Source organism: Cynoglossus semilaevis, chromosome 13 (assembly GCF_000523025.1).
Source record: "Cynoglossus semilaevis isolate Cse_v1.0 chromosome 13, Cse_v1.0, whole genome shotgun sequence".
In the NCBI taxonomy this organism is placed as follows: Eukaryota; Metazoa; Chordata; class Actinopteri; order Pleuronectiformes; family Cynoglossidae; genus Cynoglossus; species Cynoglossus semilaevis.
In genome coordinates this window covers 2,028,001-2,049,413 of record NC_024319.1, presented here as the reverse complement: position 1 = coordinate 2,049,413, position 21,413 = coordinate 2,028,001, and the positions used below count along the sequence as shown (strand labels likewise).

The following is a 21,413-nucleotide window of genomic DNA, read 5'->3' as shown; positions in this document are numbered from 1 at the left end:
GGGGGGAGGGGGGTGAAAGAGGAGGGGGGGGGGGGGGGGGGAGGAAAGGAAGAGGGGGGGGCAGGGGGGGCAGGAGCTGAAGGATGGAAAGATTCCTGGGGTCACAGCCTGAAGAAAAGAAGGGGGGAGACAGGGTGAGTGTTTTAAAAACACTCCTTTGTTAGCCTCACCCCCGCCCCTCCCCCGTCCACTACTGAGGGATCCCAGAACTTTTTTTTTAATATGGGGGGGGGTGGGTCGCACACGGCTCTGATCTTCTTCTGTGGTGTTTTGTGTTTCTCTGCAGGAGATGAGAGTTCAAGACATCGTCGCCAAACAGGTCTTCAAGAAAGTGAACTGAAGGACGAGAGGAAACAAAGAACCTGAAGCTCGTTAACCTTTTTCTGTTTTACATCTTATTGGACTAATTATGAAGGTCATGTGATGTCCGTCCCTCCGTCTGTCTGTGTATCTGTGTAAGAAGAAGAAAAAGGCGCTGGACTTCTGTAAACATCGTGAACTCCCCGTGTTCGTTTTCACGTCATCAGACGTCGATGACACATCTGTGACCTTTCTGCCGTCTTTGGTGACGAAAATGTCAACGTGAGTGTCAACGGGACGTGGAGTTGATAGTGGGGCGACCTGTTTATGATGTGTGAACATCAATCGGGGAGTGGGGGGGTGGAGAGGCGGATGACATTTACATATGGTACAGAGATAAATGAGACGACTCATGATGCCCCCTGCTGACAGGAAAGTGATCTGTAAACACGTTTGGAGCAACAGATGAAGGAAGGAAGGAAGGAGATGATCCCATTCCAAACAAATCCATGTCTTATCAAAGGCCGGGGCAGCAGCTGAGAAGACGAGGTCACAACCAAAGAAAATAAATAGAAGGAGAAAATCAAGAGAAAAATATCAGAGTATCATCAATGTATGTTTTTTGTTCTGAGTCTTAATTATTCACTGGAAGAAAAAAAAAACCCCACCGTTCCTCCTCCCCCCTCCAAGTTGAGACATTTACAACCCCCCTCACCCGCTTTCCACAATGGCTTCTTGCACTCCGATGGGAAGCCTGCAGAGACCACTGCCTCACTAGTTTGCTGGTTCAATTCCCAGTCTGAATTTTGTCCATATTTAAAAAAAAAAACAAATCACAATTTTCACAACAAAAACAGTAAACGTTTTATTTTTGAAGATTAAGGTAAAAAAAAAAAATATTTGTTAGGATTCACTTGAGTTTAACTTGAATTATCAACATTATTTTCACTTGTGATTTAAAAACCACGTGTAAAAGAACGTGGACAGTGTTCTCCTGGTCTGGTACTGACTTTTTTTTTTCATAAATATTGGTGCAGTTCGTCAGTCTTATTGCTTCTTTGTATACGTCACTTCAGGTGAAATTCTCACAAAACTCCAGCAGGAGGCGACAATTCGCCTTCTACACGTCTCCAGTAAGTGAAACCACCCGTTTCCTTGTATAAATAGTTACACTTAAAAGTTGATTTAAAAAAAAAAGTAAAGCATGTTGAAGAAGCTCCGAGTCTTAACTGTTCTTCTTTCAGTCAACGAGGAACGTTCATGTCTCGCACCACTCGTCCTCCTGTGGTTCTGAGGGGGTTCTCAGGAAGTTGTTGACACAGTGTCCAGCGCTGGGAAAAGAAAATTCCTTCAGGGATTTGATGGGAAAACTGTCCACGTCACTGTCACCGTCTGAGGAGGTAACAACAGTAAATACATGTCAGTTTTAAGGACCGGTTGGTCGGTACCAGCCGGGTCCACAGAACAGGACCCCGGCTTTAAAAACAGTGCTTTATAAAATGTTTTGCAGCGCCCCCTTGTGTAGATAGCATCATTATCTGGAACATTTACAGTTATTTCTTCAAACCTCACTTTATTTAAATTTGTAATTTATTCTAAACTGTCAACCAGAGAAAGGACGTCCACTAATGTCCACGTTGGTCCACGTCCCACTCAGTCCTGTTCATGATGGTCTTGGCCAGTACCTTTAACTGTACCGTGACTCTAGCGCCCCCTCTCTTTGGGGGACCGCTGCTTCACAGTAACTCTCTGTTCGATTATATTAAAACACGGCCTTCATGTAGAGACGATGACGTCAGCTTCAGGTGTTTGTTACCTGTTTGGAAAAGTGTTAATTTCATAGTGCAGTCTTCTTCGACGCCGCCCTCCTGGTAGTGACCGTTGCGCACCAGTGTCGGCAGAGAGACGTCCAATGAGGGGACAGGAACGACCTGCACCACCGGAACCGGAACACTGGCACTGGCTTTCACACAGAAAACACAACAAGGTAAAAATCTAGAAGTCAAAGGAACTATAGAAAAATAATACAGAAAAATATGTTTGTCATGTTTAAGAATGTTGATGAATCACAATCGCGATAAAGGATGTAACGATACACTCAACTCACGATTTTTTTGTACACAATACTTAAAAAAGACGGTTTTTAAAAGAAAAGTATTTTCTTCCTTTAAAAGAAGAAAACTACTTTTGGAGTTGAAATTGTTTGACAGACGCGTTGAAAACATTTCCTCGTAATCTTTCACCGTGACTTCGTTTTTGACTCATTTTAATCTCGACGCCGACTTCCTGTCATTGTAAACGCTTCTCGTGTAAATTCCACTACTTGCACCACTTCACTGGAAATGCAGTGAAGTGCAGTGCGTCAGTCCTGACATTCATTCATTCGTCTGTCTCAGAATGAGTGGCCTCTGAACCAGACGATGACGTCACAGCGCGTTCATCTACAGGATGTGGGTTCCACATCACAGTGTAATGCTGATGGAGCGCTTCTCCCTGCACAGCTCAGCCGACCTGTCACCACGACCACCATGTTCTCCGTCAAATCCATCACTTTACATCTGAACCTCTAATGAACTCCAGGCAAAACAAATTAACTTCTTTGGTTTTGTTCCTTGTTTTGTTCTTTTGAAATTATTTTTTTTTAAATTAAAAAAAAAAAAAACAGTTGGCGGTTTGGTACGAAGACGATGACCTAAATGTGTGTGACTTCAAACGACTCTCCGGCTCTAACCGCCCCCGGTGCTGAGAACTAACCAGAATAAAAGTGTGAGAAAGGAAAAAGAAAAAAAAAGACACAACAACACACTGATCCACCTGTTCTGTATGTCCTGCGTTTGAACCTCCAGCAGATGGCAACAGCTAACAAGACAAGAAGTGTGGTCAACACCAGACCGGACCACAGACCCGCCGGGAGTATCCAGGAGGAGTCTGGAGAGAGAGAGGGAGAGAGAGGGAGAGAGAGGGAGGTAACTGACAACCAGATCAATGCTGGGAAAACTGACAGGAAGTGAGTTCTTACTGAAACCTGTACAAATGTTTCAATTTTAATGAATGAATCTGATCACACTTCAGTGACATTAGAAGGTGGTGACTAAAGGTTGGAAAAGAAAAACTATTCATAAAAAGCTCTTTCCTCTTTCCAGATCTTACCACATTTATTACTACACGTGGCATCGGTTTTTGTGGTTCCTGAGACTGTTTGCTGTTTTCCAATATCTTTACATCTGAAAAAACAAAACAAAGAAGAATAAGAGAAAAAAAACAACAACTAATGAGACAGCGTTTGACAGCACGACTAAAAATCTTCGTCTTTGTTCATCTATGTATCAGTGACTGGCAGAAATATTACAAACTCATCCAGTAGGTGGCAACAGATGACTATAAAAACAGAGCCGTGAAGAAGATCTTGGTGCGTGTCTTTTTTCAATTCCTGCCTGTAAATCAGCATTGTGTTCAACTCAACAGGTCGGAGTGAAATATGGAGTTAGTACTTGACTCTACAGGAGCAACGATACGATATATTGCGATATACTGCGATACTACAGGCATGACAATATATTGAGTTTTTTTAAACAATGAATATTTGGTAATATCTGGTAATTGGTAGTAGTAAAATCACTGATGAAGAATATTGATACAGTATTGTGAAACTAAATATCGCGGTTATACCCCTAGTGGTGTATTGTGGGGTTTGTAGTTCACAACATGGCCTTCAAACTGAGGCTGTGTCTCACCTGGTGTGGTTTTTACACGGTGACAGGAAGTCCGTCACGTTGCTGTAGGTTCCTTGTTCACATGGTGCACAGACTGTGTCGCTGGTGCGAGTGGCTGCGGAGAGAAGTGGAATCTGAAGTCGTGTGTTCATAACTGAGGTGTGGACGCGGCCCGGAGGTCGAAGGAAGCTTACCTGCAACCTTGACTCCTTCACCTGGAGGACAGAGGGTCAGTAGGCGGCAGTAGTCACACCGGTCGTTGTCACAGAAATATCCCATCTTACACTCACACACGGTGTTCTTTGTTGCGGTACATGGTACCGCTGTTCTCTGGTTGGGATCTGAAACACATGGTCATGTGACCTCAGGGTTCAGTCTCTGTACAACAGCTGTGTTCATGTGTGTTGTTATAGTACAGCGAGTCGAGCGAACGAACGCTAACCCTCTTTAAAGTTTGTCTTTGCCTAAAGTTCGTACATGACGATCATGTGACGTCAGTCAAAGCAGCTCTAACTGTGTTTACTTGAACAGTGGTTTGTATGGACAAAGAAATGCACCAAAATTTCATATGAAAATAACCAGCCAATCCCAGCGGCCGTTGGATCATGGAGGGATACGCATAAACGTACATCCCATAATTCCACCGTCCATCCACTCATGCCGTTAACTTCAGGTACTGCAGAAAAGAGAAACCCAAAAAGAGCTCAACATTGCTTCCTAGTGGATGTGGGAGAATTTGCAAACAAAACCAGGACTTAGTTCAGACTGGACAGGAAGTTCTGATGACGCTCACAAAGCAGAAGGAGGATCAAAGAGCGGTGTAAAAACCTGAAACTAAAGGTTCAAAAAGATCGGCAGGAAGGTTCACTTTAGAACCTAAAGTGAACCTTCCTGCCTCTTTAGAAAGAAAATCTCAAGAACAAAGGATCTTGAAACGTTAAGTGGAAACTGGGTTCAGTCTCCACTGCAGGAGCTGAAGAAGTCACGGTGACGGAGCGCTGTGATCGAGTCGACGACAGTAAAGAAAACGTTGACAACGTCGAGCTCACTGACTCATAGTGAAAACACATCATGAAGTGATACGAGAAACATTTTGAAATATCGGTTGGTGACCTTTGTTTGAAGCAAACTGAGTGAGAGAGGGAGGGTGGGGGGGGGGGCGAGAAGTTCTTCAGCCCTCGCTTTCAAATTAAAATAATAAAAAAAAGAAACAAAACTGGCAGTGATTAGAATCAACAGTCTGGAGAAACTAGAACTAAAACCTGGGGTTATTATTGAGTGACCTTTGACCTTTGATGATACAGATGTTTCTGAGGCACAGCGTGTTTGAGTGAATTGAAATGATAAAAACAGAATTGTCTGACGTACCTGAACTACACCCGCTGCACACTTTGCAGGATTTGAGGTAATTTTCTGTGGCGGTGAAGGTTCCGTTTGCACACGTCTCACACTGTGTCCTGTTGGTGGCGTCACAGTCGGCCTTCACGAAGGTTCCTGTGAGAAACAGAATCAGAATTTATGTTGACACAGTGTGAACCCCAGTGTGAACCCCAGTGTGAACCACAGTGTGAACCATAGTGTGAACCATAGTGTGAACCCATCACCAAAGTGAACAGTGTGTGGGGACGGTGCCGGACCCAAGTCCACTTCTTTAACCACTAAGCCACCACAGAATTAATATTCATTTGAAACATCGTAGTACTGTTGTATGTGTACTGTTGAGTATCGTTGTTCATTTACATTGACCAGAGTGATGGCTTGTGGGTAAAAAAAACTGTTCTCGTTCACACAGATCTGCTGTTGTTTCCAAACAGTCATCAAAAAAAAAAACTGACCTGCAGGGCAGCGCTGGCAGCATCTCCCAGCGTCCCTGGAGAACATCTGCTGAGGGGAGCAGTCGACCTTACCCATGCTCCTCCTGTCAGGGGAACGGTTCTTTGTTCAAATCCTCTTGTGGCTCAACGCGCGGCACCGATCGCTGAGACGTCGTTGCGGCTCTGGCTCCAGGTACGCTCTGCGTCGGTGACGCTCTGCCTGTTCTTATCTGTGGTTCACGGTTCTCTGACTACATGTGTTTCCCCTTCACGTTCGCTCGTAGCTCTTCTTCACGTCTCTCTGATCCCACACAGTGGAAAACCCCACTGAGCCAAAGTGCTGCTCACTCGCTCTCTCTCTCTCTCTCTCTCTCTCTCTCTCTCTCCATCTACTTCCTTCCTGCATCTGGTGAAACGACGATGTGTGCATTTGTGTGTGTTTACAGTGCAGTGGGGTGTGTGTGTGTGTGTTTGACACAGCTTTTCATTTCACTCCATTTTACTCCTGAATATTTTTGATCAAAAAAATTGAGGGCAGATCAAAATCTTGTTTTTACAGATCAGTCGTTTTGATGTTTGTTTCTGAAGAAGAACATTTTCACTGTTACTTATTTATAAAGTTTTACAGTAACTTGCCTTACAGTAGGAGAGTCCCACCCTCTGCCCCAGGGGGCGCTGGTGGTCTGTCTGTATTTGGATGTTGTGTGTGTGTGTGTGTGTGGTAATGTTCTACAAAAACAAAATCAGTGGTTCCCAACCACTGTGCCGTGGCCCATCAGTGGGCCGTCAGGGAGCCATACTGTAGGTGTAAACTGTAATACAAGATGTTGCTCTTGTGGTTCAGTGAACAATATATGTGAGAGTCGGGGGTGAGAGTCGGGGGTGAGTCACAAAGTCAAGTGTCAATATCACTCTAATGAAGATTTGTTTCCGCAAAGTCATCAGTTAGCGCTAACGAAGAGGAGTTCCTAATAAAGAACGTCGTCACGTAGACCTGACCTACAGTCTGGATCAGGTCTGGATGGTTCTGGATCTACACCAATATACTGTGTATGTTCAGTCACTCTATCATCATCATCATCATCTGGACAAAAACACGTCAAGAGGAAAATTAGTGGAAACAAAATTATTTATTTATTTATAAATATTTAGCCTTTTGTAAAAAGTTTCTATTTTAAAAGTACATTTTAAAAAGCAAACATTGTTTATATATTTTTTAAAAATACTAGGTTAATATTTTTCCTAATAAAACTTTTTGTTTTTTGTTCATCGATTATTTATTACCTTTTTATTTATTTTATTTCCAGTTTAAATGTATTTTACTTGTTTAATTTGTTAATTTAAGTCCATCGCGGACGTCATGTGTTTTGTAAATTTTGGGCAACAGTTTATTATTATTTTTCCTGTTCGTGAATTCTTCTCACACTTTCGACACTTTTAATGTCGCGTGAAAACCTGTTGTTTCTGTGTAACCGTAGGGATTGGTGACTCGTTGCTGGTTCTCCTCTCTGATTGGTCAATCCCGCTGCAGTTTTATTTTTTGTTTTTATTTCTCTTCTTCAGTCCTAGTTTTTATGTTCGTCATGTTTTTATCGCGTGTTTTTGTTTCGTCACAAGTCAAGTTTTTAAACCGTTCGGTGACGGTAACACGACGATCTGGGATTAAATACCGAAATCAAAAGTGAAAGTGTGGAGCGTCGTCGTGTTCGCTTCACTTTTAGTTTGTTTCCTGAGATGAGACTAAAAAACCCAGACGTCAGGACGATGATCCGGATCATTCTGTCCGGATTGTTCACAATTCTCATAAATGGTAAGATTTTATTAAAAAACAACGTTACGGAGATCGACGGGAAAATAGTTCTGATGTGGAACCGATGTATTAATGATTTGTTCTCAAACTATGGCCCGCGTAGCACTGCTGGTGCGCGGGTTTCCTCTGGAGAATTCTGGTTCCCAATAGAACGGAGTGAATAAGATAAAAAAAAGAGAAAAGCTGCAGCACGTTCTTGCTTATGTTGTGTGTGTGTGTGTGTGTGGGGGGGGGGGTGGCAGGTGCACCAGTTGTGGTACGTACCCCTAGTGGCATGGAGGAAGGCAGGAAAATGGAGGTTGAAAAATATCAGACCAGTGTCTCAGACCAGCGTCTCAGACCAGCGTCTCAGACCAGCGTCTCACCTTCTTGTCCTTCGTCTCCTTCAGCTGCTGGAGCCGCAGACGTGGTTCTGAAGTGTGAACTGGTGGAGGACGGTGCTGGGCGGGGGTCGGCCTTCGTACACTCTCCTGCTACTCTGGTCCTGAGAGATGTTCCAGTTACACTCGAAGACTCGGAGGAAACTCTCCCCCCGTTTGTTCCCCCTCCATTCCCTGTCCCGGACCTCGTCCTGATCGAAGTTGAAGGTTTTTGTCTCTTCTTTATTCCACACCTTGTGTTTGACTCGCTGAAGTACCAGGAGGTCAATGTGTTCAAATCCCTCTTTGGCAGCATCATCAGTTCACATCCCCAACGCCGAGGTGCTGCTCCACGCAGACTGTAACGAGCAGGAAGTGATGTGTGAGATTAGCCGCTACGCTACCACTGGTCCCAGGGAAGACCCAGACCCGGTGTACTTCATAGTGACACTAACTGTAGGTGGCGCCGAGGTCAGCACCTCCCTGATCTTACGGACCCTGACGGTGGAGAAGAATCACCTGACAGTCGTCCAGAAGAACCTGGGTCTGCCCCTCAGCCCCCGCGGTTCTCTGCTGACCAATGGTGACGCGTGGTTTTTTTCATGATGAAATATTTCCTGTTGATCGCAGGAAACACTGCGTTTAATCGACGTCTCTACTTCCTGTCCGCAGTGGTATTCCTGGTTTTCTCCCTGAGAAAACTCGTGTCTTCTTCTCTGGGAGACGACATTCTCCTCGACTGTGGATTCAAACACGACGACGCGAGTCGGACACAGGAAGTGGACGTGGAATGGCGACTGCAGCACAGAGGAAAAGGACAGAGAGTGTTTGAAATGAGGACGAGGATGGAAGGAGACGCAACCGTAGGTGGGTGATCGTGTGTGTGTGTGTGTTTCCAACAGTGACGGCAGAAATAAAGTGTCTTAAAACTTATTGACTACCTACAAAGTGTTTTTTTGTGTTTTTTTTTTCAGTGTACTCAGAACGGAAGAACTCGAGTGTCGACGCCGCCCGTGTGGTTGCGCAGGGGAACGTGTCTCTGACCTTGAACAGAGTGAAGGTCACTGATGAGGGGATGTACATCTGCTCTGTCACTCTGGGAAAGTTCCAGGCCCAGCAGACCATTCAGCTGTTTGTTCAACGTACGTCTTTCACCGACTCAACTCGTCTTCACTGTTTTTCATTCAGTCTGTGAGTGTTTTTTTCTTTTTTACAGAACCACCTCAGGTTTCCATCTCAGAGGAGAAGCTGGTCCTCAGGACGGCGTCTCCACAGGTTCTCCGTTGTCACTGCAGCAAATATTACCCACTCAGCGCTCAGGTTTGTTGTTTAATTACCCCAAACTGATGACACGGGGGTGGGCTGTTAGGGTTTAATGTAATGAAAATGTTTTTTTTTTGTTTTGTTCTTTTATTGTCTGAAATTGTTTGGTTTTTTTGTTGTTGTTTTATGAAAAATTAATTTAGAAAATAAATGAAAAAAACATTGTTTAGGGTTAGGGCTAGGGTTAGAGGTCAAATCCAAAAAATATTAAAAAATAAAATAAAAGTAAAAATACACAATTTTAAAATAAGTTAAAATAAAAACTGAGAAACATAATGTAGAGAATTAAAATTATGAACAAACACAGAGTTAGAGTCAGGGTCAGAGTTACATTTTTTTTCTGTTTATGTTCTGTTTAAATTCTTCTCATGTCTGTCCCTAACCCTTACCCTGTCTTCCAGATGGAGTGGTTCTCCCTCTCTCCCACTGATACAGAACCTGTCGTCTTTCCAGATCAGGGTTCTCTGTCCAGCCATCGCCAACACAACGACGGAACCTTCTCTCTGTCCTCTCACCTGGTTGTACCATCAACCCTCACCCCTGGTACCAAAATAATCTGCAGAGTGTCTCACCCTGCTCTGGACGCTCCTGTCTCTGTGAGGACAGAGGTTGAAGGTTCAGAACCCGGTAATTGGATTTACATTTGTCCTCAACATGTTCATGACTGTAGGCAAAGGAATCATGGGAATTATTTGGTGGCACAATCAGAATGACACAAACAGTCCTCACCTGGTAAAGTTAAGGATTCTGAACCGTTTTTCTCTCCTGCACCAAGTCTCACAGAACACAAAACAGCAAAGTCGCCCTCTACTGGACATACATGAGCATGATTTAGTTTGTTTTATTTGAATCTCTAACATCTGCTCTTGTCTTTCACTCCACAGATTCCTACTGGTGGTTTGTGGGTTTCCTCATCATCACTGTACTTTTCTTCTACCAGGTTATGAGATAGGTCAAAGGTCAATTTTGAGCTGGATTTTGTTTGTTTTTAGAATTTGCCTCCGTGGTTTGTATGGAAGCCAATTTCAGTCACTTGAAAAAAATAATACGTTAAATTAATAAGTTAAAATAACAAGATACTAACTCATAAAACTGAGAAAGTATCTGACGGGCTTCCATGAACTCACACCGTGTTGAAGGCCACTAAGAAGCAGGAAGTCGAAAACCCTGTTTCATACTTGAAGACAACTTGTTCACAACAGTTCAGGAGCCACGAGTGACACTGGGTTTTAGGAACAAGCTGATCCTGCAGTCTGTGGAGCACAGAGAGCCAGTGGAGTGAAGACAAGAACCCCAGCAACAATGAATATAAAACCCCATCTTTTCTCTGGCAAACTTTGACTTCAAACCGATTCCATTTTTATGAAACTTTCAATATATTTGGATTAAAACAAAGGAAAACAATGACTTCAATTAGAAAAGCAAACTATTGAAAATGTGAAAAACACGTGGTTGTAAAATCAATTACAATAAAACAAAACAAAAAACTAGCCAGTACTCTCTTTCTTTATTGAGTTGTTTTGTCAATTTAAAGCTGGACGCTGGATGTTTCCACGTTCCAAGACTCGACACACGTCACCTGAAACTGTAAGTTGAATAGAGTTTAGTAGAAAAAAAAAATTAATTGAGAAAACACAACGGAAATACCTTATTTTGAAATGGTGCTGCTGTCGGAAGTTACGGTCAAATGCGCTGACACTAACTTGACAATAGGGTTTCGCTCTTCTCTTTGTCAAAGGACTGACTTCCGTTTTCATGTTTTCACCAGCTTTCTAGAAAACTCTACTGACTCCCACAGCTGACGCGGTTGAAAACAGACAGCGACGAGTAGTTTGAGCTGCCGCGTCGCAGTCACTTGAATCCCCTGCGTTTCTACCCCGAACATTATTCAGTTTTATCCTTGAACAACGCTAGTGTTTACCGAGCTAGCTGGCTAGCGTTAGCCAGCTGAGTTTCACATCGGCATGTTTCGCTTCATGAATGACGTTGATGACGACCTGGACATAATGTAAGTGGCCATATAAATTATGACGCGTTTACTTTTATTTGACCGTGGTTTTGCAGAACCAATTTTATTGCCTTCAATACATTCTCCTACAAAAGGTATGTTTTATTGACTGAAGCCAGCTGTGCTGGGGGCCTACGGTGGTCCACCATATTGGTAGAAAAAAAACCCCTATCAGAGCTTAGAATGATAAATTGACATGTTTCTACTTTATATTTAAAATGTATCAATTTTATTTATATTCAAGAAAATTCACATATAAAAATATTATTCGGCTCTTATTGAAAAATGTTATTTTCGACCGATCTGTACCGAACAGTATCATAACAATTACAGTTATTATGGTACTCAAAATCAGTAACATTTTAAACATTGACTCTTTTTCCCCCACTTATTAATTGGAGTGTTGTCCGTAAGAAATGATAATAATATTTATGTGTGTTTGTAATTTCTTTATCAGAGGCAAATAATTCAGGTAACCCACAGGTCAAACTGTGACCTTGACCTTGTGTTCATCTGAGATAACCAAAAACACCAGGTCATAACAGGTGTTTTAGTGTGGAGCTCAGGTCACCCTGGATAATTCTAGGTGACTCAGGACTTAGGTCTTAGTCTAATCCATCTGTTCCTTTAATCAGTTCTATCTGATCTGAACTTCCACAAATGTTATTAAATCTGAAAAATTAAATGGAATTACAGTATTCACTACGCCGTTATAGAGGTATCTGGTGTGCAGAAATTCCAGAAGAATGTTTAAAATGTTTAACAGTAAATAAAAAAAAAAGTTAAACTTGGACTACATTTCTTGCAGGGATCCATTCGCAGCTCACAGGCAGCAGATGAGTCTGTTTGCACCCTTTGGTATGGACCCTTTTGCTCTTGCTACTTCCCAGATGCAGCCACATCGTGCACCACGTAGACAGGTAAGGCACGACACCACAGTGTAGTTAGTTAGTTGGTTAGTTATTAGTTATTGTAAGTGAAATTTAAAACAATAAAATAATGTCATTGTTTTTCTAGGCTGGTCCACTGACCCCGTTTGGCATGATGGGCATGGTAGGTGTTATTTTTATTTACATGAAATTGTGCCGATTGTTTTACATCTGACCACATTATTCTGCAGACATTAATAGTCATCAGTGGTTCACAAATTATTATTCTGATAAAATAACATTTACATAAAAATGCTGTAGTAAACAAATGCAAATGATTTTGACCCGGTGTGGCTCGGATTGTTGTCTGAATATACACAGTGATATTTGTGTTTTATCATCTCATTGCAGAAAGGCTTTCCTTTTGCTTTAGTTCAACCAGTAGATGATAGTCATTGAACTGAAGTTTATTTTTTGACTTCTCATGTTTTGCTTTAACACATCTTAACTCGAAACCAGAATAAAATAAAACCTTGTGCCATTTATTTTTCCAGGGCGGAGGATTCATGGATATGTTCGGCATGATGGGAGAAATGATGGGAAACATGGTGAGTGAGTCCTGTCGTCCTGTCATTTTCAAATAAACAGGAGTATATTTATGTATACATACACGGTACTCAGTTTCATCTCCTGGTTTGTTTTTGTATTCTTACAGGGAAGAATGTCGGGCTCACCCAACTGTCAGACGTTCTCCTCCTCCACAGTCATCTCCTACTCCTCGTCAGGAGCAGGAGCTCCTAATGTTTATCAGCAGACCCAGGAAACCAGAGCCGGCCCTGGAGGGGTGAGAAAAAAAACTTGATACCAAATGAAGTAAGAGTATGTACAGTACACGAAACTGAGACGGGCCTTTTGGTCTTAGTAGTACCTTTGACAATGATGATTTGTAGTAACAATAAGTACACCATGTATACTGTAAATGTCAGTGTTGTTTTCTAAACACATCAGAGCGAGTTGAAGAGTGCAGCCGTGACTCTGACCTGCTGATATAGAATGGTATTTTGTTTTTTTTTTCAACCTTAGATCCGTGAGACACGGCAGTCGGTCAGGGACAGCGAGAGCGGCCTAGAGCGACTCGCCATCGGCCACCACATCGGGGATCGCGCCCACATAATGGAACGCTCAAGAAATCGCCGCACAGGAGACCGTGAAGAGCGACAAGACTTCATTAACCTCGATGAAAGTAAGTCCTTCAGGTTGAAGACATTCACATGTCTCTGAAAGAACAACAAACTGTCTATATATTATTCATCGTATAAATTACTAAGAGTAATATATAGATTTTTTTGGAATTTATTTCTGTTTTCTCTAATGTGTAATGTAGTTATTATTTAATTTTATTACAAATACACAAAAAATACATTTATTATAATATAAACTAATAATCAACTCCAATCAATTACGAAATTATTTGATTAATATTTTGCTGTTTTAAAAAGTTACATTTTCACATATACATTTACATTGTTGTTATTTCTTCATAAATATTATTAATTAATGATTTTGACTTGTCGATGTTCTCAGGTGAGGCCGATGCATTTGATGAGGAGTGGAGACGGGGGGCGGGGCGGTACGGTCCCCCAGGCGCTCGGGGGCTGGAGTACCGAGATCGACGGGCAGGAGGTCAGCAGCTGGCTCTGACTGCTCCTCCCAGCTCAACACCTCCATCAGGCCATCGGCATGAGTCTCCCCGGCACCGTCAACCCCATACCCGACCACGCTACGACTGGTGAGAAGGTGAGAAGGACGGGAAAAAAGCATGAAAATAAAAATGAAGATTTAGTATGAAAACGTAACTCAGTCTCACACATCTGTGTTGGTCCTGTCTCTGCAGGTTTACACCTGAGGAAGCAGGTGTTCTGGATGGAGTTAAAGGAAGATTCCCATTATGCTGTGAACAAGGTTGAAGACGACTTGACGCCTGGCGTCAATGTTTGACTTGACTGGACTGTCGATATATAAACAACATTATACACAACACATCACCATCTTCATACATCTGATTAACATTCACAGTACAACTTATTTTCTGTTACATAGAAAAAAAACCACGTGAGCGCAGGTTGACGGGAAAGCACACTTTATTTACACACATTCTGTAGACGTGTGTTTTGGAGGCAGCGCTGCGTCTGCTCTACGGTCCATTTTGTTTGTAAAGACACCAGTGTGTCAGTGAATTGAAATGCATTCTGTTAATCTAACTAAATAAAAGTCAACTTAAACATTGTTAGATATTTGTTCGATGTGTCTTTGTTGAATTTGCTGTTTTTATACAATTTTTTTACTGGATTATTTCTGCCCTGGATTCAAATCTTCACTGATGGAGTCTCAAGTCACTCAAGTCATTTGTTTGTGTTATTGATGTTTGCCGAATGTTTTACGGAATAAAGGTTGTACCAGAGTAAGTGCAAAATCGTATCGTGTACGATTAATTGTCAGAAAAACTGTCCTCAGAGAATATTTGCTACTTCGCTACCATTAGTTCGGCGTTACTAAGGTTGCCAACCGTCAAGTCAACTGTCAATGAAATTATCGAATACCACGACGCTTTATATGAAAACTAACGCGTCCCGTGTTTAAGTAAGGGAGTCAACGATCCTGTGCGTGATGATGACGAATATTTTGTGCGACGCACTTTTACTATCGCCGGCAAACGCACCTATACACTCGTTTAATTACTGTTATCACAGCCACAAAGCGCGGGAGGTTTTGAACTTCTCCACGTTGCATCCCGTTTACGGAGAACGCAGCGTTATCCGCCACAAAACTTCGTCTACGCATGAATGCAAGACCAAATCGGCGTTATAGCCCCTGTATCCGTAGTCATAGCGCCGTGTAAACTCCTTAGGAGATAACGCGGGCTGTAGCTTGTTGCATTGCTAACGATATGCTGCCGCTACACCTTGTGGAAAAGGCGTGTTTCCAACGGCTAATGAAACACAGTGGAGCCGAGATACGGTTAACCGTCCAGGAAACATTCACAGAAGGTCAAACCCGAGACGTATGAGGTAAAAACCAGTTTTATTGACACGTTTCATCTTAAATTAGTCGTGTAATTTCCATTGTTGCGGTAGCTGCGTTTATTTTTCACGTGTAGACGGTGCCCTCTTGTGGCTAGATGATATGTTGTTGCTATAAATCGCTTTGGATGAGAGACTGAGACAGTATAAGGAATATACATACAATGTTATATAATTGAGTAACTAAACGGATAGATTTTGTTTTTTAAATCTTGTTACCGCTAACGTTAAAAATATGTATGTTTGTTGGTCTTCTTAGTCAGGCTATTTCTTAAAATGTCTCCAATTTTCCCGCTCCTAGATTTTTAGTCTAATTTCCTTTTACAGTCGTTATGATTGGTTATCTGTGTAGATGCCCCGCCTTTCATCCAACAAGCAAAGCTCCGATTGGCTGTTGTCCTTATTCTGTCTGCCGGTTTACATCAGTCTACGGTCCTGCCAGTTTTGTTGACTCGTTTTTAATAGGTCACTAATGTATCGATTTATTATTGTATTTACGCAGATTTAAACTGTTTGTTTTGTTAATCAGTGTTTGTCACTGCATTTTTTTTACACTCTACATCCAAATGGAGGACACAAGTGGGGCAGCTAATAAAAAAATAAAACAAATGACTTGTACAGTAGGACCACTGACTCCCCCTCCCGTACTCACTGCTGTATCTTTAACAATCTCAGCTATTTTTAAACCTTGCCCCTCCTCCTCCTCCTCTTCCTCCTCCACCCCTCCGTTACCCTGCACTGCTGCCAACACCTGTCTCCCTGTCTGCTTTAATCTCCATCATTAGAGCTGCTCTGATTTGACGGCTGGTTTGTTCGTCTGTCAGACACTTCCTCTTCATCCTGGTGTGGGTTTGATGTTTGTCGCCTGTCATGACGTTGGATTTGATTTCAACAACAAACCCCAGTGTTTCAGTGGTAAAACAAAAACAGGTTGATGAGGGTTTGTGTCTGTGGCTGCAAACAGCAACGCAACAGAGAGGATGATGGGAAATAGGAAGACGCTTCAGTGCACAACATAGCTGCAGACATTTTTCCCCCTATAGATGTGACTTGTCCTGCGTCCATGTCTTCCGGTGACTCACATGCTCCCCCTCCCTCCAGGGTGTCACACATTTCCACCCCTCCTCCTCCTCCTCCTCCTTCTTCCTCCTCTTCCGTTCTGCCTCCTCTCACCATCATTCGCTCACTTTCTGCACCAGGCTTCAAACACACTGCAGGTAACATTTAAAAAGATTGATCTATTTCTCTATCCCCTCCATCACCCTAACCTCCCACCCTCCTCCTCTCCTCTTCTCCTCGGTCTGTTTCTCCTCGTTCTTTTTATCTCCCTGTACCTGTGTTTTCTTCATGGTCTCACGTCTCCACTGGTCCACGTTCACAGTGACAGACTAAAACCAGGCAGAAATCAAACAGTCGTTTTGTTTACTGTGACGGGAGATTCATAAATAGGTAGAACTCTGTGTGTGTGTGTGTGTGTGTTTGTGTTTGAACATGACATGCCGCCATCCTGCTTTTGGCAGGTTTTCCACAGCTTTCATCCCTAAGGCTGCAGCAAAGTCATCGGTGTATGAGAAGAGCAGGAACACAGTGTGTGTGTGTGTGTGCGTTTTACATTTTCCTCTTACATCATTTTGCTCAGGCTCCTCATTTTCAAAGAAATACAAATCACGGTGATCTGCACCGTGATTTGTATTTCTTACGAGTACTAAATTGTCATGTAGTACCGATGGGTAAATACTACACGTCTGTGTTTCTGTGACAGGATGTCCATCGTCAGTATCTTTGCCAGGGAGATCCTGGACTCCAGAGGAAATCCTACAGTGGAAGTCGATCTTCACACAGACAAAGGTTCAAATGTGTTTTTGTTTCCACATCAGTTGTGTTTGTGTCTGACAGAAATCGCTGCTTCCACTGACTTCCTGTTGTTTCTCCTTCTTCACCTGCACCGATCTCCCAGGACTCTTCAGGGCTGCTGTGCCCAGCGGTGCGTCCACTGGCATCTACGAGGCCCTGGAGCTCCGAGATGGAGACAAGACTCGCTACAAGGGCAAAGGTCAGAACGCTCGGTACCGATTGTCTCCGTGTTGTTGTTTTCTTCCCCTGTCATTGTCCACTCATCCCCCTCCTGTGCTGCATTTGTAGGTGTGACCAAAGCTGTGGGTCACATCAATGACACCTTGGGACCTGCCCTGGTGGAATCGGTGCGTATGACGGCAAATTCACAAGACGAGTGTGAGGAGACTATGAAATGAGGACAGGTTACTGAGGTGTTACTGGTTTGTTCCAGGGAGTCAGCGTTCTGGAGCAGGAAACACTGGACAACATGATGATCGAAATGGACGGCACCGAGAACAAATGTAAGACTGTGTCATATGATGATGATGATGATGATGATGAAGACGATGATGATGTACATGTATAAACAAACCTGTACTGTGTGAATCATCTCTGTGTTTTTCAGCTAAGTTTGGGGCCAACTCTATCCTGGGAGTGTCTCTGGCCATATGTAAAGCTGGTGCTGCAGAAAAACAGGTCCCGTTGTTCCGTCACATTGCTGATCTTGCAGGAAATCGAGATCTGGTTCTGCCCGTTCCCGTGAGTCTTTGGTTTCTCTGCTCGTATCACGCATGAGCGCCGATCAATGGAAGAAAGTCAAGCAAATATTTTGCCTTGACCCTTTTGACCTTTGCTTCCAAGGAACTTTGGAGACAACAGTAAACTGACACAGACTCCCCCTGTGCCCCCCGCCCTCCTTGTCCCCTCCCTCTCAGGCGTTCAATGTGATCAACGGGGGCTCTCACGCTGGTAACAGACTGGCCATGCAGGAGTTCATGGTACTTCCTGTAGGGGCGGAGTCCTTCCGTGATGCCTTGCGTATGGGGGCGGAGCTGTATCAGACTCTGAGAGGTGTCATCAAGGAGAAGTACGGTCAGGACGCAACAAATGTGGGCGACGAGGGGGGGTTTGCCCCAAATATACAGAATAACTGTGAAGGTAACCATGACGACCGTCCACTGAGGAACGTCTCTGTTTCCAACACCTGACGTTTATTTCACGCCCTTCTGTGTCTCCTGCTCCTCCTCAGCCCTGGAGCTCATCAAGACGGCCATCGAGAAGGCGGGCTTCACAGACAAAGTGGTGATTGGCATGGACGTGGCCGCGTCCGAGTTTTTCATCGAGGGCAAATACGACCTGGACTTCAAGTCTCCTCCCAACGCCGCCCGAAACATCAGTGCTGAGGAGTTGGCCGCCATCTACCAGGGCTTCATCAACAACTACCCAGGTGTGTGTGTGTGTCAGTGAAACGGTTTTATATTTTAAAATCCATGAACGAACGAACGGCAGAAAGACAGAGGCAACAAATCCCCTCAGCCTGGTCTTCACTCGGGGCAGTTGTTCAGGAGGTTTTAATTCTGCCCTGAATAAAGATCTGGTTTACCCTGTCAGTGTGTTTCTGCTTCCTGGGCAACAGCATGTGTGTATCTGTTAGTTCCCTCTATGAGATGATGATGATGATGATGAAGTCATCGTCCATACACACTCACACTGGTCTTTGTCCCCTCAGTTGTGTCCATTGAAGATCCCTTCGACCAGGACGACTGGCCTGCGTGGTCACAGTTCACAGCGTCAGTGGGGATCCAGGTGAATGATGTCTCTAATCCAATGTTTTTAGGAGCATACTGCCACCTACTGTAGTGGAGTGTGTAGTGTCATGGTATGACCAGTGACTTTCTGAGATAACTCAGTCTAGTCCTTATTTCAATTGATGAGAATTGTCACGGATTTGTATCGATCTTTAACCCGTTCACGACACGTCGTTACATCCTGATTCAGAGGTTAAAGTAATCTAGGGATGCAGCTGAATTGTGCGTCACTCCTGTGATGAACTACTGTATCTGTGTGGTGAACATCTGTAGGTGGTCGGAGACGATCTGACCGTCACCAACCCACGCAGGATACAACGAGCTGTGGAGGAAAAGTCCTGTAACTGTTTGCTGCTCAAAGTCAACCAGATCGGCTCCATCACCGAGGCCATCAAGGCGTGAGTCCATGTTGAGCACAAGTCAGTCTGTCTGTGAGCTACTGCTGCCCCCTGGTGGATAATTACTGAAGTGATTTACACATTAGAGCTCGTAGTGAGGTATTCAAACTGTTCTTTAACAGCTGTAAATTGAGCAGCGAGATTGGAGGAGAAACGCTGTAGTGGTGGGAAACGAAAGAGCTGAGGGTGAAAATAACACGTAAAATCAAAGTAAAACAAATAATAAATAAAATGTTATCACTGAGGGGGTGTTATGTCAGCTGATAGAAGAGCTCTGACCTGAGGAGGAAGTAGAAGAGTTTTTTTTGTTTCTTTGTTTTTGTCAGTCTGGTGTTTCACCTGGTGTTTCACCTGGTGTTTCACCTGGTGTTTCACCTGGTGTTGACGGCTGCCTCTCTGTGTCAGGTGTAAGCTGGCTCAGGAGAATGGCTGGGGGGTGATGGTGAGCCACCGCTCTGGAGAAACTGAGGACACTTTCATCGCTGACCTGGTGGTTGGTCTGTGCACTGGTCAGGTACGGTCACACACAGGAGGGTGGGGAATAAACAATGAGTTCATGTAGAGATCAACACTGCCCTGACACAACAACAACAACAGTAACAATGAAAACGACTGTAGCTGTAACCTTAGCTGTTCTTATTAACAATTCATTTGTCTTTTTTTCTGCAGATCAAGACCGGAGCTCCCTGTCGATCAGAGCGTCTGGCAAAATACAATCAGCTCATGAGGTGAGTGAAATAATAAATAATAAATATATCTTTAATGGAGGGAGTATAGCAAACATTGTCTTTGTTTTTTTTGGAGGAGGTTTGAGAATTGAATTGAATGTCTTAGAACTTTTTGACTTACTTATACTGTATATCCGGCGGTACTGAAGTACATGGGTGTATTGTACATTGTACTATGTAATTTTCTTCATCCCACTCTTCATTTTCCACCATCATCACTGCTGTTGTCGTATCTTCATTTCAGGATCGAGGAAGAGTTGGGGGACCACGCCCACTTCGCTGGACACAACTTCCGTAACCCCAGTGTTCTCTGAGTGCCGGTGCCGTCCACAGTAACGTCACGCTAATCGATGCATTTCACCAAACGTTACGAGGCACAGATGCCTATTTGTCAAAAATATGCAGTCAGACACACGTCACAGAAAAACAAATACTAAACACCTTTCACTGTAGCACCGTCGTAACTAACATTTAGCAGGTTAGGACTGTTCATCTGAGCCTAAAGAGACACGTCACAGACCAGTAGTTGTTGTTGTTGTTCTGCTGATTTCTCCAATCACCTCGTCATGATTCACTGTAGATGTTTGGTTTGTTCTCCTTGTGTTGAATATATTGTAATATTAGTCAGACTACTGCAAACTGTTTGTGCTTCCTGTCCAAGGTGAGTGTCAAGAAACTGATCAATACATGTGAATATAAATCAGAGGTGTACCGTGTTCTGATTGGGAACTGATGTTTGTTTTTTTCCAGCTACTCCTACTCCCTCTAACGCATACGTGCCAACTGTACTGATGTACACGGTACTGTACCGATTTTAGACCAAACATACCGCCACCGGCCGATAACGTACTGCGTTTGAAATGTTCGCTTTAAGTTTTACCGTGAAAGAGCAAAACCTAAAACGAAAAAAAGAACACAGCTTCATAAAACCGTCTAGGAAAGGTGAAAACTAAGCATTTTGTGAAGTGTCGGTTCGATTTCACGCTGGCTTTTCTCTCTTTTATTAATCTTAATGTTAAAATTTTGACAACTTAATCTCGTATTATGATCATTGTATCTCAAAAACATGCAGATAAATAATATTCAGAGATAAATATATAAAATATTTGGTTACAAAAAACTTGGTAACGTATGCTATGCTAACGGACTAATTTAACAACACGGAGACACGAATAAAATATATATGTTGTAATAACGACCTTTTTTTTTTTTTTAAATAAAACATTCAATTTAATCTGACATGAGTCGCTGTCGCACCACAGATAAGCTACAGGAGCTCGTCATTACACAAAACGTACAGCAGAGGGCGCGCTGGGGGCGAGTTCACTGACCTTACGGGGGTGGAGATGACGAAGAGGTGCAGCGCA

General features: G+C 43.3%; 5 protein-coding genes across 6 annotated transcripts in view; 4 read left to right on the top strand and 1 right to left on the bottom strand.

Annotated features, from left to right (window-relative positions):
* rbp5 (retinol binding protein 1a, cellular) overlaps positions 1-1,516 on the top strand; it is a 3,508-nt gene extending 1,992 nt beyond the window's left edge. The window contains exon 4 of the mRNA XM_008322772.3: positions 287-1,516. Coding sequence (XP_008320994.1) covers positions 287-340 — 54 coding nt within the window. The 3' untranslated portion in view covers positions 341-1,516. The remainder of the gene's footprint in view (positions 1-286) is intronic.
* Positions 1,517-1,558: 42 nt separating this feature from the next.
* LOC103387954 (tumor necrosis factor receptor superfamily member 5) lies at positions 1,559-6,041 on the bottom strand. The gene is made up of 8 exons (XM_008322773.3): positions 5,849-6,041; positions 5,382-5,507; positions 4,208-4,354; positions 4,035-4,128; positions 3,451-3,524; positions 3,115-3,228; positions 2,117-2,263; positions 1,559-1,692 (listed from the first exon to the last, which is right to left on the bottom strand). The coding sequence occupies exons 1-8, from the start codon at positions 5,922-5,924 to the stop codon at positions 1,559-1,561; spliced, it is 912 nt and encodes a 303-aa protein (XP_008320995.1). The 5' UTR covers positions 5,925-6,041.
* A 1,301-nt stretch (positions 6,042-7,342) lies between these two features.
* Positions 7,343-10,809, top strand: tapbpl (TAP binding protein like). The gene is made up of 8 exons (XM_008322776.3): positions 7,343-7,637; positions 8,027-8,224; positions 8,310-8,579; positions 8,669-8,863; positions 8,971-9,138; positions 9,213-9,316; positions 9,721-9,946; positions 10,204-10,809. Exons 1-8 carry the CDS (start codon positions 7,562-7,564, stop codon positions 10,269-10,271), a joined length of 1,305 nt encoding a protein of 434 aa, XP_008320998.1. The 5' UTR covers positions 7,343-7,561; the 3' UTR covers positions 10,272-10,809.
* A 204-nt stretch (positions 10,810-11,013) lies between these two features.
* On the top strand, positions 11,014-14,486 carry mlf2 (myeloid leukemia factor 2). Its single transcript, XM_008322777.3, has 8 exons — positions 11,014-11,327; positions 12,136-12,247; positions 12,345-12,380; positions 12,751-12,804; positions 12,912-13,040; positions 13,280-13,439; positions 13,781-13,993; positions 14,091-14,486. Exons 1-7 carry the CDS (start codon positions 11,284-11,286, stop codon positions 13,987-13,989), a joined length of 744 nt encoding a protein of 247 aa, XP_008320999.1. The 5' UTR covers positions 11,014-11,283; the 3' UTR covers positions 13,990-13,993; positions 14,091-14,486.
* Positions 14,487-14,875: 389 nt separating this feature from the next.
* Positions 14,876-20,762, top strand: LOC103387957 (gamma-enolase). 2 transcript variants are annotated; one of them, XM_008322778.3, is made up of 13 exons: positions 14,876-15,264; positions 17,039-17,124; positions 17,234-17,329; positions 17,419-17,477; positions 17,564-17,633; positions 17,738-17,871; positions 18,048-18,270; positions 18,362-18,559; positions 18,842-18,918; positions 19,194-19,318; positions 19,724-19,832; positions 19,988-20,046; positions 20,291-20,762. In XM_008322778.3, the coding sequence occupies exons 1-13, from the start codon at positions 15,260-15,262 to the stop codon at positions 20,358-20,360; spliced, it is 1,311 nt and encodes a 436-aa protein (XP_008321000.1). In that variant the 5' UTR covers positions 14,876-15,259; the 3' UTR covers positions 20,361-20,762. The 2 variants fall into 2 exon arrangements, with proteins under 2 accessions (XP_008321000.1, XP_008321001.1); XM_008322779.2 differs by lacking the exon at positions 14,876-15,264 and adding an exon at positions 16,387-16,493.
* Positions 20,763-21,413: the final 651 nt, after the last annotated feature.

Coding starts and splice junctions, on each gene's coding strand:
- LOC103387954 (XM_008322773.3), bottom strand. CDS start 5,924: ATGGGTAAGGTCGACTGCTCCCCTCAGCAGATGTTCTCCAGGGACGCT. Junction 2,264..3,114: donor ACGCAGGACATACAGAACAG/GTGGATCAGTGT, acceptor TCTGTGTGAAAG/CCAGTGCCAGTGTTCCGGTT. Junction 1,693..2,116: donor ATTAACACTTTTCCAAACAG/GTAACAAACACC, acceptor TTACCTCCTCAG/ACGGTGACAGTGACGTGGAC.
- tapbpl (XM_008322776.3), top strand. CDS start 7,562: ATGAGACTAAAAAACCCAGACGTCAGGACGATGATCCGGATCATTCTG. Junction 9,139..9,212: donor CATTCAGCTGTTTGTTCAAC/GTACGTCTTTCA, acceptor TCTTTTTTACAG/AACCACCTCAGGTTTCCATC. Junction 9,947..10,203: donor GGTTGAAGGTTCAGAACCCG/GTAATTGGATTT, acceptor TTCACTCCACAG/ATTCCTACTGGTGGTTTGTG.
- mlf2 (XM_008322777.3), top strand. CDS start 11,284: ATGTTTCGCTTCATGAATGACGTTGATGACGACCTGGACATAAT. Junction 11,328..12,135: donor GATGACGACCTGGACATAAT/GTAAGTGGCCAT, acceptor CATTTCTTGCAG/GGATCCATTCGCAGCTCACA. Junction 13,041..13,279: donor CCAGAGCCGGCCCTGGAGGG/GTGAGAAAAAAA, acceptor TTTCAACCTTAG/ATCCGTGAGACACGGCAGTC.
- LOC103387957 (XM_008322778.3), top strand. Junction 17,634..17,737: donor GGACGGCACCGAGAACAAAT/GTAAGACTGTGT, acceptor TGTGTTTTTCAG/CTAAGTTTGGGGCCAACTCT. Junction 17,872..18,047: donor ATCTGGTTCTGCCCGTTCCC/GTGAGTCTTTGG, acceptor CCTCCCTCTCAG/GCGTTCAATGTGATCAACGG.